The sequence below is a fragment of the Marmota marmota genome, unplaced genomic scaffold (assembly GCF_001458135.2).
Source record: "Marmota marmota marmota unplaced genomic scaffold, marMar, whole genome shotgun sequence".
Lineage (NCBI taxonomy): Eukaryota > Metazoa > Chordata > Mammalia > Rodentia > Sciuridae > Marmota > Marmota marmota.
In genome coordinates this window covers 6,671,966-6,687,042 of record NW_026000020.1, presented here as the reverse complement: position 1 = coordinate 6,687,042, position 15,077 = coordinate 6,671,966, and the positions used below count along the sequence as shown (strand labels likewise).

General features: G+C 55.0%; 1 protein-coding gene across 4 annotated transcripts in view; it reads left to right on the top strand.

Annotated features, from left to right (window-relative positions):
• Arid5a (AT-rich interaction domain 5A) overlaps nucleotides 1–5,573 on the top strand; it is an 11,992-nt gene extending 6,419 nt beyond the window's left edge. Inside the window, exons 2-7 of one of the 4 annotated variants that reach the window (XM_015499725.2) lie at nucleotides 259–374; nucleotides 1,089–1,209; nucleotides 1,502–1,554; nucleotides 1,987–2,084; nucleotides 2,378–2,537; nucleotides 2,912–5,573. In XM_015499725.2, the coding sequence (XP_015355211.1) occupies nucleotides 259–374; nucleotides 1,089–1,209; nucleotides 1,502–1,554; nucleotides 1,987–2,084; nucleotides 2,378–2,537; nucleotides 2,912–4,126 (1,763 nt within the window). In that variant the 3' untranslated portion in view covers nucleotides 4,127–5,573. Of the gene's footprint in view, nucleotides 1–255; nucleotides 375–1,088; nucleotides 1,210–1,501; nucleotides 1,555–1,986; nucleotides 2,085–2,377; nucleotides 2,538–2,911 lie in introns of all 4 variants that reach the window. The other 3 variants (XM_015499724.2, XM_048810336.1, XM_015499726.2) reach the window with 3 other exon arrangements.
• Nucleotides 5,574–15,077: the final 9,504 nt, after the last annotated feature.

Genomic DNA, 15,077 nt, shown 5'->3' with positions numbered 1-15,077 from the left:
AAAGGGGGCGGGTGCAGAGGGGAGGGCCAGGGAGGGGGGGGCTGCCTGTCCAGGGTGAGTCCTGGGAGTGTGTGCGTGCGGTTTAGAGGGACAGCCTTAGAGGGACAGCCGAGGGCAGCCAGGACGGGTGGGCAGGGGATGCTGTGGGAAGAAGGCAAGGACACCTCTGGGAGTGGGGGGATGGCCCGCGGCCCCTGTTCTCTGCATCTCACAGGCTCTCCTTCCTTTCCCTCTCCTTTCCTCCCTCTCTCCCAGCAGCACCCCCTGTCAAAGGGAAAAGAAAACAGTCAGAGGAGGGCGAAGCCTTGGAGCCCCCTGCGTCCCCTAAACCGGATGGTGCGCAGAGCAGGAGCCAGAGCCCCATCCAGCTGGAGGTGAGTTCCGCAACTCCCCAGGGCCACTTTCCTGCCACCCTCAGCCTTGGGGGACTTGGAGCCTCCTCAGCTCTCAGGAGGGATCCTGGGCCCTTTGCCAGCGGTGAGTTCTGGGCAGACCGGGGCTCACCTTCAAAGGAAGATGGTCAGGATGCTGACCGTGAACCAGGCAAACGCACTATTCTCTCATGTAAACCTGCATTTCCACCCACCCACCATTCAAGTTGGCATCGAGTTGGCGCACGGGGGTAGGGGATGCTGTCAGCCATCACAGCAGAGGCCTAGTGGACGTCACCTGAGGAACAGCCCACGGTGCCTAGAAGCCCTGGGCACCCCAGGGGCCTGGAGTCGCCTTCCAGGGACTCAGTCTGATGCAGGCGCTAAGAGGAAGATTAGCAAATCAGGGGCACGATGAGGAAGTGACCCTGTCCAGGAGAAGGCAGGGCTGCCCCTATGGCTGCCTCCAGAGCCTCTGAAGCTCCTGGACCCTGGGCACTAAGAGCTGGCTCCATGCCAGCATGACCCAAAAACTCTAGTCCTTGAGCCCATCCTGCCTGGAGCCCTGTCCTCTTCTGGTGCCCTTGCAGGTGACTGTGCAGCCCAGGGCAGGGGCTTGGGGCCAGCGCCTTGTTCCTCCCCACAGACAGAGGTCTCTGGTGTGCCTAGCCACCCACCAGCTGGGACCTGTGCCCACGCCGCCCGTTCTTTCCCCAGGACGCCCCCGAGGCAGGCAGGGAGCGGGAGGAGGAGCAGGCCTTCCTGGTCAGCCTCTACAAGTTCATGAAGGAGCGGCACACACCCATCGAGAGGGTGCCCCATCTCGGCTTCAAGCAGAGTGCGTCCTGGGGGAGCAGGCAGGGAGGGGGGCCCAGCAGGGGATCCCACCCAGGCAGACTGTCAGGGCAGGCCCCTTGCTCTGGTGACCCCAGACACTGCCAGCCCACAGGGGTTCCGAATAGAAAGGATGCCTCCCGGCAGGTTCAAGATCAGCAGAGGTGGACTCCATCCACTGACCACTGGGCTGGAAGTACGCAGGGCCCAAGTAGTGGCCCTGTCCGGGTGTGTGCAGGGTGCAGGCTCCCCTCTCCTGCAGAGCCTGACAGCGGCCCTGCCCCTCTTCCCTCCAGTTAACCTCTGGAAGATCCACAAGGCGGTGGAGAAGCTGGGGGCCTACGAGCTGGTAAGCTGAAGGCCCCCGAGTCCTCGCCATGCTGCATGACCCTACACATCCCTGCTGCACCCCAGGAGGGCCGCGGCAGGGGCCAGCCAGCAGGGCTGTCCTTGCTGCGGATGGACAGGAGGAGCCAGGATCCTCAGCGCAGCCCTGCTGGCTGCAGGGCAGAGGAGGGGTGCGCCTGGGGTACTTTGCTGTTCTAAGCAGGTTTCCCTCTCTCCCCATCTGTTCTGCCTCCTGTGCTCCAGAACCTGCTTGGGCCAGCAGTCAGGGGCCCTGGGAGGAGAGCTGGCCGGCCGCACAGCCCCCTCCAGCCTCCCGCCCCCGCCCGTGGCTGGAGGAGTCTCTTGCCCCCATCCCTGCGAGGGTACCTGGTGCTGCTGGGACCCCACTGCCAGGGGGCACCCATGACCCTGCCCTGACACAGTGTCCTTGCAGGTGACAGGCCGCCGCCTGTGGAAGAACGTGTACGATGAGCTGGGGGGGAGCCCAGGCAGCACGAGTGCGGCCACGTGCACGCGCCGCCACTATGAGAGGTACGCGGGGATGGCCACCTCGTGGCCCTGGGCCCAGGACACCAGAGGGTTCCCTCCTAGGTCCCGGGCAGAGCATGGCTGGGAGCGGGAGCGGGTAGGCCAACCGATGCTCCGTGCACATGCCCTCTGACCTCATGGGGCCCGGAGTCCTAAGGTGGCAGGACAGAGCTGGCAGCTTTGGGGTCAGAATGGAGGGAAGTCCTGGTGGGGGAGGTGGAGTGGAAAGGTAGCCAGGTGGAGGCCAGCAGTGTGGTGGCCTCTGGCCTCCTACTGACACACCCGCTCCTCCCCAGGCTGGTCCTCCCGTACGTCCGGCACCTGAAGGGAGAGGACGACAAGCCGCTGCCCCCCTCCAAGCCCAGGAAACAGTACAAGGTGGCCAAGGAGCCCCGGGGGGATGACGGGGCCACCGAGAGGCCAAAGAAGGCCAAGGAGGAGAGGCAGGTGGACCAGGTGAGCCCCAGGTGGTGGAGCCTCCCCATCCCCTGTCCCTTGCACCCCCCTCTGGGGCCCTCCTGCCCATCCTGACTGCTGCAGAGCCTCCGCCGTGGAGGACCCAGACTGACTGAGGGCAGGACCCGGGGGCTGCAGGTCCTCTGTGATGGTCATGCCTGGGCTCTGAAGTCCAGCTCACCCCTTCACCCAGCCCTGTGTCCTGCTGAGACACCATGTCCACTCAGAGGACTGGACGCCTTGAGAAAATATTCCCCAAAGTGCTGCAGAGGCCCACAGTGGCCCCTGGACACCCCTGAGCCCTGCTGCTGCAGTTCCCCGGGTCGGAGGCATGGCCTGCACCAGCCCTGAAGCGTGGCCTTTTCTCCTTCTAGACGGTGCCAGGAAAGACCGAGACGGGCACAGACCTGGCACAGCTGCCCAGCCAGGAGCCCCCTAAGGACAGCACAGAACAGCAGGGCCCAGTGCCCGGGACCTCTCTGCCCCTTGTGGGTGCCGGCAGCTGCCCTGAGGCTTATAAGCGGCTCCTGTCCAGCTTCTGCAAAGGGACACATGGCATCATGTCACCACTGGCCAAAAAGAAGCTCCTGGCCCACGTCAGCAAGGCAGAGGCCTTGCAGTGCCAGGAGGAGGGCTGTCTCCACGGAGCGGGTGGCCCCAGCAGGGAGCCCCCGGAGCGCCCCCGGAGCCCCGAGAGGCTGGCTGAGAGTTCCAGGCCCCAGCTGCCCCCTCAGGGACCACAGGCCCTCGGTGGTACCCCCAGGGTGGAGGCCCTGGTGGAGGCCCAGGCGGGCCCCAGCCCACCAGCCCCCGTTTTCACAGGCTGTTTCCGTGCCTGCCGCACTGAGGTGCTGAAGCCCGTCAGCCGGCACCCCCGGGACTTCTTCTCCAGCCTGAAGGACAGGGTGCTGTCGGAGCCTCCTGGCAAAGAAGAGGGGCCTTCGGCCAAAGAGCCCCCACTGATGTGGGGTGGGGACGCCAGCCGTCCCTCTGCGTTCCATAGAGGTGGCTCCAGAAAAAGCAGCTTCTACCCGAAGCCCAAAGCCTGCTGGGTGTCCCCCATGGCCAAAGTCCCTGCTGAGAGCCCAGGGGCCCCACCCCTGCTCCCCGGCAGCCCAGGCCTGGGCAACAAGCGCACCTGGGAAGAAGAGGGCTTTGCCCACAGCAGCAAAAAACTTCGGGCAGTGTCTCCCTTCCTTAAGGAGACAGATGCCAAGGAGGGCAGGACCAAGCCCACAGCACCTGGCCTGGCTGTCTCGTGCCTGCTGGGCCCAGGGCTGGGGCCTGCCCCGCTGGACGCCCACAGGGGTCCCATGCTACAGTGCCCACTCAACCTCGCTAGCACCTCGGACCCTTTAAAGGGTCAGGCTGCTCTCCCTTTCAGCCCCCTGGTCGTCCCTGCCTTCCCGGCCCACTTCCTGGCCACTACAGGCCCTGCACCCATGGCCGCTGGCCTGGTGCACTTCCCCCCCACCTCCTTTGACAGCACCCTCCGCCACAGACTTGGCCCGGCGTCATCAGTCTGGCACGTGCCACCCATGGCAGCCTACGCAGCACCCCACTTCCTGCACCTCAGCACCAAGCTGTAGGTCAGAAGGCCGGTGGCTCTGCTGCGGCCTGCGCTGGGTGGCCTGGCCCAGGCAAAGAGGAAGCCAGTGGGAACTGGCTGGTCTCCGGAAGCAGCCCAAGGCCTTGGAAGGTTGGGGCAGGGTGGCCAACTCCCTCTTGGCCCCCCAGAACAGAGCCCAGGAGCAGGGGAGGGGCTGAGGAGCTGGACAGCAGACGGAGGCGTCCAGGTCTCCCACAGAAAGTCTAATAAAAACCCCAGTGTGATTGCTGCCAGCCCTGAGGTGTGTACAGTGGGACCTTTGCCAGGACAGACAAGGTGGACACAGGCCTGTGGGTGGGACCACCAGTGCAGGAGCCACCCTGGGATCCGGAGGCCACCAGTCCACTGAGGAGCAGGCCCACAGCAAAACATGGCCTCCTGAGCTCGTCCCAGCAGGCCTGGGGCTTGTCCTGGGCCTTCCACCCATTTCCCTGACTCAGCCTGGGGCTCCTGGGAGTCACAACAGGCAGGGGACAGGCTCTGGCAGGCCAGGACTGGGCCACACAGTGCAGCCAGCCCTGGTGACTCCAGCAGAGGAGGACTTTGTTTCTTGCTGCCCCAGGCTGGTCTCTCCTGGGCTCAGTGGGACTCCGAGGCGGCCCTCTGGTGCCTGCCGGGCAGTGTTGACCGGTAAGCCTGAGCCCCAGGCTGGGCCGCCCTCATGGCGGACGCTTCACAAGGGCTCCTGGGGAGGCGGTGCTGCTGTGGGCCAGGCCAGCAGGTGGCCTTGGGTCTGCACCGTCAGTGCCCGTTCTGCCTGCTGGAGCCATGGCGGTAGGGAGCTCCGGCTGCAGACTGGAGAGCACAGGTGGGGCAGCTGATGACAGAACCCAGGACCTGCCTGGCACTGGGAACTGGGTGGCCAGGGAAGGAGGCGGGTGCCTCCCAAGCAGGGTGTCGGTCACCACTGTTGTGGGTACTTAGACTCTGCAGGGGCATCTCCTGGTTCCTCACCTCTTTCCTAAGGGGCACCAAGATGCCAGCTTAATCGTGTGTGACCTACCCATGTCATATGTGTCCACATGCTGCCATCTTTCCAAGCCTGTGGACGCCCAGTGGGTGACAAGGCAGAGGAACTGAGTCCTGCCCATGCTCCTCCACAGGTCATGGGGAGTCATCCCCTGGATGAGAGGAGGTGAGGCATCCTGCCTGGGATGGGGAGGGATCTGCAGGGTCCCCTTCACCTGCAGAGCAACACTGGCTTCACCTGGTGCAGTGGTGGCCTTGTGGCCCAGGCAGGGCTTGGGTACAGATCTCATCACCGTGGTCATGGCGCCCTCTGGAGGCAGGTGTGGGGAATGCGCACCTGTCCTAAGTGTATGGATGGATGCAGGAGCCCCTGCGGCAGGAGCTGGCAGGCTGCAGAGAGGTGGAAGGCCAGCAAATAAATAAAACAGCATATGGAAATGGTGCTTCCGAGGAAAAGGGCTGAGTGCGTGTGCAGTTTTGTTTGCTTTGAAACTTATATGTTTGCCACTTCAGCCTTTCCTAAGGGTACATTTTAGTGGTATTGAATGTGTCTTCACAGTGCTGGGCAGCTATCACCGCCACCCATTTCTGCATGCACACGTTCAAATAGAGGGACCAGGGAGGGTCCCGCTAGAATATGGCATTGAGCAGTGGTTGAGAGGGGACAGAGGGAGCTGTGTGTGTGGAGCTGGAGAAGCAGAACAGGGAGCATCCGGTTCCCAAGGTAGCAGCAGGTAAGTGGATCTCAAGAGCTAAAAGGCCTGGGAATTTGGAGCAGAGGGAGCAGGGTGTGACCCAGGCTAGGGAAACAGTCTTTCAGGCCAATGCTGCAGGCGCTCCTCACCCAGGCTACACCAGCCTTGGTCTCCTGCTTTACCAAAGCCCCGTGGCTTCTGGGTCTTTTGGGTGGGGCTTGGTGCCCCGGGGACAAGGGCAGATGGGAGCCCATTCTCAGAGACAAGGGAAGGGTGTCTGGGTGCAAGTCCAGGGTACCTGGGGCTGTGGACCTGTCTGGCCAGTGCTTCCGCTGGTCAGTGGGCAACTTGGCTAGGAAGGGGGTTTGGAGGAGAACCGTGATCTCAGGAGCAGACAGTAGCTTGGAAGGCCCCAGGCTGCATCTGGGTGAGTTTCAGTGGGACCAGGCCACCGGCTGGGTGCAAAGCTTGGTGGGGGAGAGGTTATCCCGCGGGAGTTGGGGGTTGGGTGGTTGCGGGGAGCCCTGGTGCTGGAGGGCCAGGGCTGAAGCTGCCGAGGTGGAGCAGAGGGTGGGTGGTGGCACCGCAGACTGCAGACTTAAACCCCAGTAACTGGGCACGCAAGGCTGGGGCGATACAGGGCCACGGAAATGGCAGTCAGGAGTGTCCTCGGGTGCATGCAGAGGCAGCCGAGATCTCAGAGAGCCTGGATGTGGGGAGCCTTGAAACTACCACAAAGTGGTACTGTGCAAGCACAGTGGACCAGCGCTAGGCCCACAGGGGACTAAGGTCCACAGCAAGGGCACCGTCCAACTACAACTAAAGAATAAATATTAAATGTGTGTATGGGAGGTGAGGATTTACCTTGGGGCAGTTTTACACATTGAGCTATATCCCTGTTTTTATTTTTATTTTGAGCCAGGATCTCACTAAGGCTGACTTGCAATCCTCCTACCTTGGCCTCCCACATCTTTGGGATTATGGTGTGTGCTTCTGCGCCTGGCTAAACATTTTTTAAAAAATACAGTTGACCACACTTAAAAATCAAATTTCATGGCTCAGGGGACTGAGGCAGGAGGATTGAAAGTTCAAAGCCAGTTTCAGCAACATGGCAAGGCCCTAAGCAATTTGGTGAGACCCTGTCTCAAAATTAAAAAAAAAAAAAAAAAAAAAGATATATGGAAAGGGTTGCCTCACATGCACAAAGCCCTGGACTCAATCTTCAGCACTACCAAAAAAAAAAAAAGAGCGAGAGACAGAGAGAGAAAAGAAAAGGACTGGGGATGTGACCACGTGGAACCACCTCCTGTTGCTGAGCAATGCTCCCCATTGTCCTCTCCCATGGCCCCAGCCAGCCCTGCCACCTGCTGGCCATTCAAGCCGAGCTCTGCCGATGCTCAGCCACTAGGGGGCAGCTTCGGTTCTTTGCTTTTGGAAGATCAGCTTCCTAATTAAAAGGACTCCTGCCTTCATGCTCAACACTCCCAGGGGTTCCAGGTAGGAGTGCAGGACAGTCGCTGTGCTCCAGCAGGGGTGGGGCAGGGGCAGTGAGGTGGACGGGACCGGGCCCTGGCTCCCATCCTCCTTGATCTTGAAGTTTGAGTGACCTCCCCCATGCCCTGGCCCTCATTTGCACATCCATACAGTGACCTCCGTCATTTGTGTGTTCCCTGATCCAGAATGAGGCACAACCAGGTCTAGAGGCTGGCAAAGGGCAGGTGGGCCCTGAACACGCTCCTGGCCCGCCAAGGGCAGCTCTGTCTTCCCAGGTCCCCTGCACCCTTGCCAGTCCTGGACACTGCATCACCTGCCCACAACAAGGGTTTCTCCAGCCACTGCCCCTGGGTGTGGGGCCCCATAGAGAGACAAGGAGCTGGGGTGCTGGAGGGAGAGCTGGGGTCTTAGAAGAGGGCTGGCCTCCTCACCTCTGGGCCTCCCCACCTCTGGGCCTCCCTCACTCATCTCTGGGGTTTTGGCTTTGTGCCTGGTCAGCGGGGTGGAGAGGCGAGGTCAGAGAACTGAGAGGCAGCCAACCAGGCTCAGTGGCACATGCCTACAAATCCCCGCATGTTGGGAGGCTGAGGCAGGAGGATCTCAAGGTTGGGGCCAGCCTCAACAACTTAGTGAGACCCTGTCTCAAAACAAAATAAAAAGGGTTGAGATGCACTCAGTGGTAGAGTGCTTGTCTACAAGTGCAAGGCCTTGGAATCACCCTGGGGGAAAAAAATAGAAAAGAGCTGGACACAGGTCCCAGACCTGACTTCCCACAGATCAGGCTGTTCTCAGGCCCCACACCAGCAGCAGTAGGAAAAAAGCCTAGCATAGGCAGGAGGGGGCCTGAGTGGCCACTGAGTGTAGAGAGAGCCCAGCACCAGGCCATGGCGGGTGGGGGCATCTGGCAGAGTCTCAGCTCCAGGGTGAACGTCAAGGAGAGGAGCTGATCCCGGGGGGTCCTGTTCCTGAGCTCAGAGGCTGTTTGTGCAGAAGCGTGTGTCCAGGTGCAGCAAAACCCTGGTGACACCCACCTGCTCTGCGCCTTGTGCTTCCTGGCCTGTGGGATGGAAGTGAGTCACACCGACCTCAAAAGCGAGGCTGCCTAGTGAGAGTGCCCTGGGGACTCAAGTTCTGAGGACCGGAGTCATCCTCTCCTTCTGCAGGGAGGTTCTGCTAAGGCACCCTGACCCCCGCCCGCTTTTGCGATTCCTGTGTGTTCTGACCACTACCCTCCTCCCTGGCTTCTGACTCAGCCACCCTGACCTTGGGATCCTGTCTGTGTCTGGGTCAAGAATGGCAAGCCAGTTCCCCCCAGTCCCCATGCCCACTAACTAATCATGGCTGTCTGCAGCTTTAGGTTGACTCAGTGGGGAAGTGATGCAATTGATTGGTCATGTCTGCCCAGGCCCAGGGAAGGGGAGCTGGGCTCGGCTGCTCTCAGGGCCGTCTCTGTCTGTAGGCCTGATGATGGGCTGTCTGCTGGAGATCTGACCTCACTGCCACCTCTCAGCCACCGCTGCCTGGTTCCCTCCCACTCAGGCAAGGGCTGTGTGGGGAAGCGGCTGGCCCTGGGAGCCAACCCTAGAAGCCTGGCTCGGACATGGCTTGCCCTTGAACTAGTGAGTTTGATGCCTGAGGGGGTCGTTCAAAAAGAAAAAGAAGAAGAAAGAAAGGGAAAGGCTCTTTCCCAGTGGCTGGGGGTGGGGTGGGATGACCTGAGGTCCACAGCGACAGGTGCAGGGGAAACAGCTTGGGGTGTCATTTGTAGGGCAGCTGCAGTGCTTTTGAGGTGATATCTTGGGAGGAGACCCTTCCCAGAGAGAAGGGGGCCTTGGCTCAGGGCCAGCGAGGCTCTTGACATGCATGACAGACAAGAAGAGCAGCGCGTGCCCGTCAAAGGCACAGACAGGGTCCTGTTCCAGGGAGGACGTGAGTGATCGGAGAGAGGTCTTTGGGATAAGGCAAGGATCGGGAGCTCAAGGGAAGACACAGGCCACCTTCGAGGGAGGGACGGCGCCGCTGGCTGGGGGCTCCTGTCCTGGCTGACAGTTCTGGGCTGGCGTGGGGAGGAGCCAGGGCCGAGCTACTCGGTCTCTCTCCGTTTTCCCTGTGCTGGGCGCTGTCCTGACTTACAGGCCGGACCAGGGCGTGTCCTGCAGGGGCTTCCGATATTCCTGAGCCTTTCTGCTCCTCGGTGGCTCCTGAGCGGCTCCTCTAAGACTTGGCCTCTGTCTTTATCCTAAATCCCTATTTCCCCTGCCCCCCCAACTTTGCTCCCTTGATCTTAAAGAGTTGGTGGGGTGAGGGTCCCCCTTCCACGGAGGCTTCAGGCTGACGAGGGGCAGTGACCCTGCCTTGGGAGGGACCAAGGGGCTCATCCTGTCTGGCTGTTCATGAAATGGGAGCCAGGTGGGCGTCAACTGCGGTCACCCCGTGCGAGGGGACACTAGAACTCACCGTGGTTGGTGCCGGACTTCCCTCCATCTCCCTGCCCGCCTTCCCAGCGTCCAGTAACCACAGTTCTCCATTTACACGGACTTCTCCTGGAGCATCCAAGACGGAGGATGCGCATCCTGGCGAAGCGCTACAGATAGAAGCTGCTCAGCTCATGGCAGTCAGCCCAGGAGCAGAGACAGACAGACAGAGGAAGGGCCAGAGACCACGTCCTCAGGGCACGCCCAGCATGACCTACGGACTCCCCGCTGGCCCACGGAGGGTCGGAAAGCTTCCACCTACCTGTACCCACCAGGCTGCGAACCCGTCAAGGGACCAATCTACTGGTGAGGCTGGAGCCCTCCTCATCCAGAGACCTTCCCAAGCCCCACCTCTGAACGCTGCTGCTCTGGGGACCAAGCCTTCAGCACATGAACTTCTGGGGACACTGAAGATCCAAACCACAACAACCCGGAGACCCATTTGGGATTTTGATTTCCAGAAATGTAATATAATAAATCTGTGTTATTTTAAGCCTCTGGATCTGTGGTAATTTGTGATTGCCGCAATAGAACATGAATACAGAGAGGAACTGGTGGCCTGAGGGAATACTGTGGTCGTTTAAAATATGTTCATAAAGCCAGGCATGATGATGTAGGCCTGTAGTCCCAGCAACTCAGGAGGCTGAGGCAGGAGGATCGTGAGGCCAGCCTCAGCAACTTAGTGAGGACACAAACAACTTAGAGAGATCTTGAAAAATCTAAATTTGTTCAACAAATTGAATCGTTATTCTGACAAACTTTATTTCAACAGTAAATATATCTTGCAATTTGTCAACTGAAGATATTCCCAAGACTGTAGGTAACAAAACATTCACCCAGGTGGGTGCAGCTTGGTGGCGTGCTCAGTCTCTGGGTTCAACCCCCAGCACTGAACAACGCATATGCCACCAACTAATGCCAATGGCCATTCATCCACCCAATTCCCAGAGCAATGCTAAGTAACACAGAAACATTAATTACAAGTATAATTGAGTTTTTTATTTTGCCTTTTTTTCTTCCTTTTTTTTTTTTTTGAGGAAATCACATATAGCATGTTTATTTCATAAACTGATATAAAACTCAATGAAAGACTTCAGCATTATTAATGTACATTTTATCAAAATCCCATTAAATCACAACGTGACATACAGTATTAAAATTTTTTTATTTTTTATTTTGAGACAGGGTCTCACTAAGTTGATGAGGCTGGCCTGGCACTTGCAATCCTCCTACCTCAGCCTATTACAGGCATGTGCTGCTGTGTCTGGCTTACATATGAAACCAAGTTGCGATTTCATAGGTAAGAACTCAGTCCCTGGAGGTATCCTCTGGTTAAATTTAGTTTGATGTAAACATATGTGGGTCCATTAATGAGTATACTGATTTGGGGCACCTTGAAAAGTTACACTATTAGGGTATGGATGTATCTACAGAAATCTATAAGTCTAGGGAAGGAATTTTGTATGCTCAAAGTTGGCTAAGGTTTAATAACTATAAGACTTTTTTTTTTTTTTGAGGAAATCACATATAGCATGTTTATTTCATAAACTGATATAAAACTCAATGAAAGACTTCAGCATTATTAATGTACATTTTATCAAAATCCCATTAAATCACAACGTGACATACAGTATTAAAATTTTATATAGCTAAAGGTTTTTTAACAATGAATGATAGGAAGACTTTCAAAAAGAACTTTAGTATTAAGAACTGTACAGAAACAAAACTACAATTTGGCCTTTTATCTGTTAAAATGGCAATATTTTATTGGATTATGGAAGATGTAAGGTTATTTTTTGGTGGGGGGCTACTGGGGATTTAACCCAGGGTCAACTGCTGAGCCCCACCCCCAGCCTTTTTTTTTTTTTTAATCAGGGGGAAATGTGAATGCAGTCCCACAGCATCCCCCGCCCTACACACCCACACAAACTTTTTTTACATTTTATTGAGAGCCAGGGTCTCACTAAAGTGCTTAGGGTCTCACTCAGTTGCTGAGGCTGGCCTTGAACTTGTGATCCTCCTGCCTTAGCCTCCCGAGTGGCTAGGATTGCAGGAGGCTGTGGTTTTTAGTTGCATTGGTTTTTCAGAGTGACCTATCGAAGTCACTAGGGGTGAGGGCTGGGTAGGCAGCATTTGTCTCAGTAACCCTTGATCCTGTCTTCAGTGAAACCGGGTGGCTTTTGGTAGTCTGCCCTCCCCCAGTCAAATGCGGAATGGATCTTTCATTCCTGAAACAGCCCTGGAGATTTCCCACAGGCCCTGGAGACCCGCACAGCATAGTCCTTCCACCTTGTAGAAGGAGCGGTGCTGGGATCCACTGGGTCTCTCAGATATGCTTCCATGCTGAGGGGAATGTGGTCCTGGCGGCGGTGACACAGTGACACGGTCCTGCTGATCACAGCCTGCTTCTGCTCTGCCTGATACTAAACAAAAGCGGCACAGTGACAGTAGCCGTGCTTTGTTAGTTTTTAAAATGTGAAGTTGGTTTCAACTTTACTCATTTAATATGAATCTACCGTCTTTTAGGGCCGTGTTTTTCAATTGAGGATTCACACCATGTACCTATGGACTTTTCTAATCTGTATTTGCTGAATTACTTTTCCAACATTCTTTTGTTTTGTTTTGCTTTTTTTGGTGGTGCTGGGGATTGAACCCAGGGCTTTGGGCATGCTAGGCAAGCACTCTACCAACTGAGCCTTATCCTCAGCCCCTGACATTCTTGATATATTCTGGTTGCTAAAAAAAGAACAATAGGCCAGGCCCAGTGGCTCATGCCTGTAATCCCAGAGGCTCAAGAGGCTGAGGCAGGAGGATGGTAAGTACAAAGCCAGCCTCATCAAAAGCGAGGCCCTAAGCAACTCAGTGAGATCCTGTCTCTAAATAAAATATAAAACAGGGCTGGGGATGTGGCTCAGTGGTCGAGTGGCCCTGAGTTCAATCCCCAGTACTCCCCCCCCAAAAAAAAATAATAGATTCTGGAGTGAGGGGTGCAGCTCAGCAGTACAGCATGGCTCAGTGGGTAAGCACCCCTGAGTCTGGGTTTTTTTTGTACTGGTAATTGAACCAAGTGAATCTGACCACTGAGACATACCTTCAGGCCCCACCTTTTAAAATTTTTTTATTTTTTATTTTGAGACAGGGTCTCACTAAGTTGAGTAGGGTCTCACCTAGTTGCTGAGGCTAGCCTCAAATTTACAATCCTCCTGGCTTCAGCCTCCCAAGTTGCTGGCATTACAGGAGTGCATCACCACACCTGGCTAAGGCCCTGGTGTGATCCTGGCATTGCAAAAAAAAAAAAAAGAAAGAAAGAAAAGAAAAAAGGAAGAGATTTTAGTGGGAGGAGTGTGGTGAGGAGGATGGTGAGGAGACTGGTAATACTGTCACGTGGCTCTAATTGTGCCTGAAGGAGGTGAGGCTATCACACTCACTGCTCCAGAAATATTTGGAGTCAAACTGATAAGAAAATAGGTCTTACTCAAAGCCAGTTTTGAAGGAAGACACGAAGAAACTTAATTGTTTCAAACAACCCATCTCTGAAATCCCTGAAAATTAGCAGAACTTTTAAAGGAGAAGAGACCAGAAGTGACCAAAGGTACACGTGCACTCTGGCCAGCTGGCGCTGGACAGGCCTCACTGGTCAGGGTGGGAGGTCACAGCCTCCGCCTCCACTCTCAGCATGAGGAAATCACTCCCAGTTTCAGATGGGGACCCAGTTCAGTCGGTTCAAATGCCTGTTGAGTTCACCCCTCATCTTGGGGCAAATGGGGCATCCAGGTCACCTGGCTGGCTGGCAGTCCGTTGCTGGACTGCTGTGCATAGCTCAGACACAAGCTGTCAGCTGCTTACTCCTGAAAGAGGCAAATTCTGAAATATTTAATAGCTCTGCCTGCGAGAAAGGCTTTATGTTCGTCTACAGAGGTGCTCCTTCCACAGCCTCCCAGCTCTTGGGAGGGTTTGACAAGTAACTCCACGTGACTCTCCTCCATCTGAACGATTCTCCCTGAAAACTCTATTGACTCTGCCAAGCACCTGGGCTTCCATGTAGCAGGGGCTCTTCCCATTCTTTGATCTACATGGTCCCACGACAGAGGGAAGGTGACAGGCAGTTTAAGTTAGCATCCAAAGACCCCCCTATTTTAGCCAATTTGAAGCAACAGATGGTTTTGGAAAGATTAGCTCTTAGGTCAGAAAAATGCAAGCCACGAATACAAGCAAAGTACTTGGTTTGTATGACTGATTTGAATTAATCCAAAGAAACGCAATTTGTCTATAAGAAGCAGTCCTGCCAGATCTGCACTGATTGGCGAGCAGCCAATCAGAATGCTTCCCACGCAAACCAAGGGGAAACACAAAAGAGGAAATGAGGGAAAGTATCTTTAGAATTGAGGTACATTTTACAGCGGGCTGGACACGGTGGTGCACGCCAGTAATCCCAGCAGCTCAGGAGGCTGAGGCAGGAGGATTCCGAATTGAAAGCCAGCTTCAGCAAAAGCAAGGCACTAAACTACTGAGACCCTGTCTCTAAATAAAATACAAAACAGGGCTGGGGATGTGGCTCAGTGTTTGAGTGCCCCTGAGTTCAATCCCTGGTACCACCACTACCACCCCAAAATATTTTACAGAACTGCACAAATTTTGAACACAGATGATAAGAATTACTGTCATTCCACCAATTAAGAACATAAATATATACTCCAGTATACTTTGTAGAACAAGTCACAATGTAAACAGTTCAATTGAGAAAACCTCTTGTGAAATAGCCTGTCTCACATGTATCCTGTGTTGAAATCTGTCTGTCTTGAGGTGGAGGATGAGTCAAGCAAGGCCACCTTTATTAACCATAGGGACGTGGCTCACGTGATGTAAAAATGACCACAAACAATACAGATGGTATTACTTCTTACAAAACTTAGCAATTAAACAAAACAATTTAGTTACCTCCACAGTATGTTAAGATAACAATCATGATTTACAGCATTATATTCAGAGCATCAATTTTTTTAAGCTTTAGAGCATTTGTATCAATAAAACATGAGATATCATTGTAAAGATAGTAGATCTATTAAGCAGTTACGAATCACAAGACTGTAGAACAAATGGAGATTGGAATAAATCTTAATTCTTGTAGAACTTAATTTTCTTTTAAGCAATAATATAAAAACTAAAATCATCAGAAAACATAGAAAATTATCTAAATAAAACATAAAAATCTTTGTTTTTAAGCCAGTTTTTTGTAAACTTTACTAAGAGCAGTTCAGTCATTACCAAACTCTTGGATCCTATGCATTTTAAAAATTAT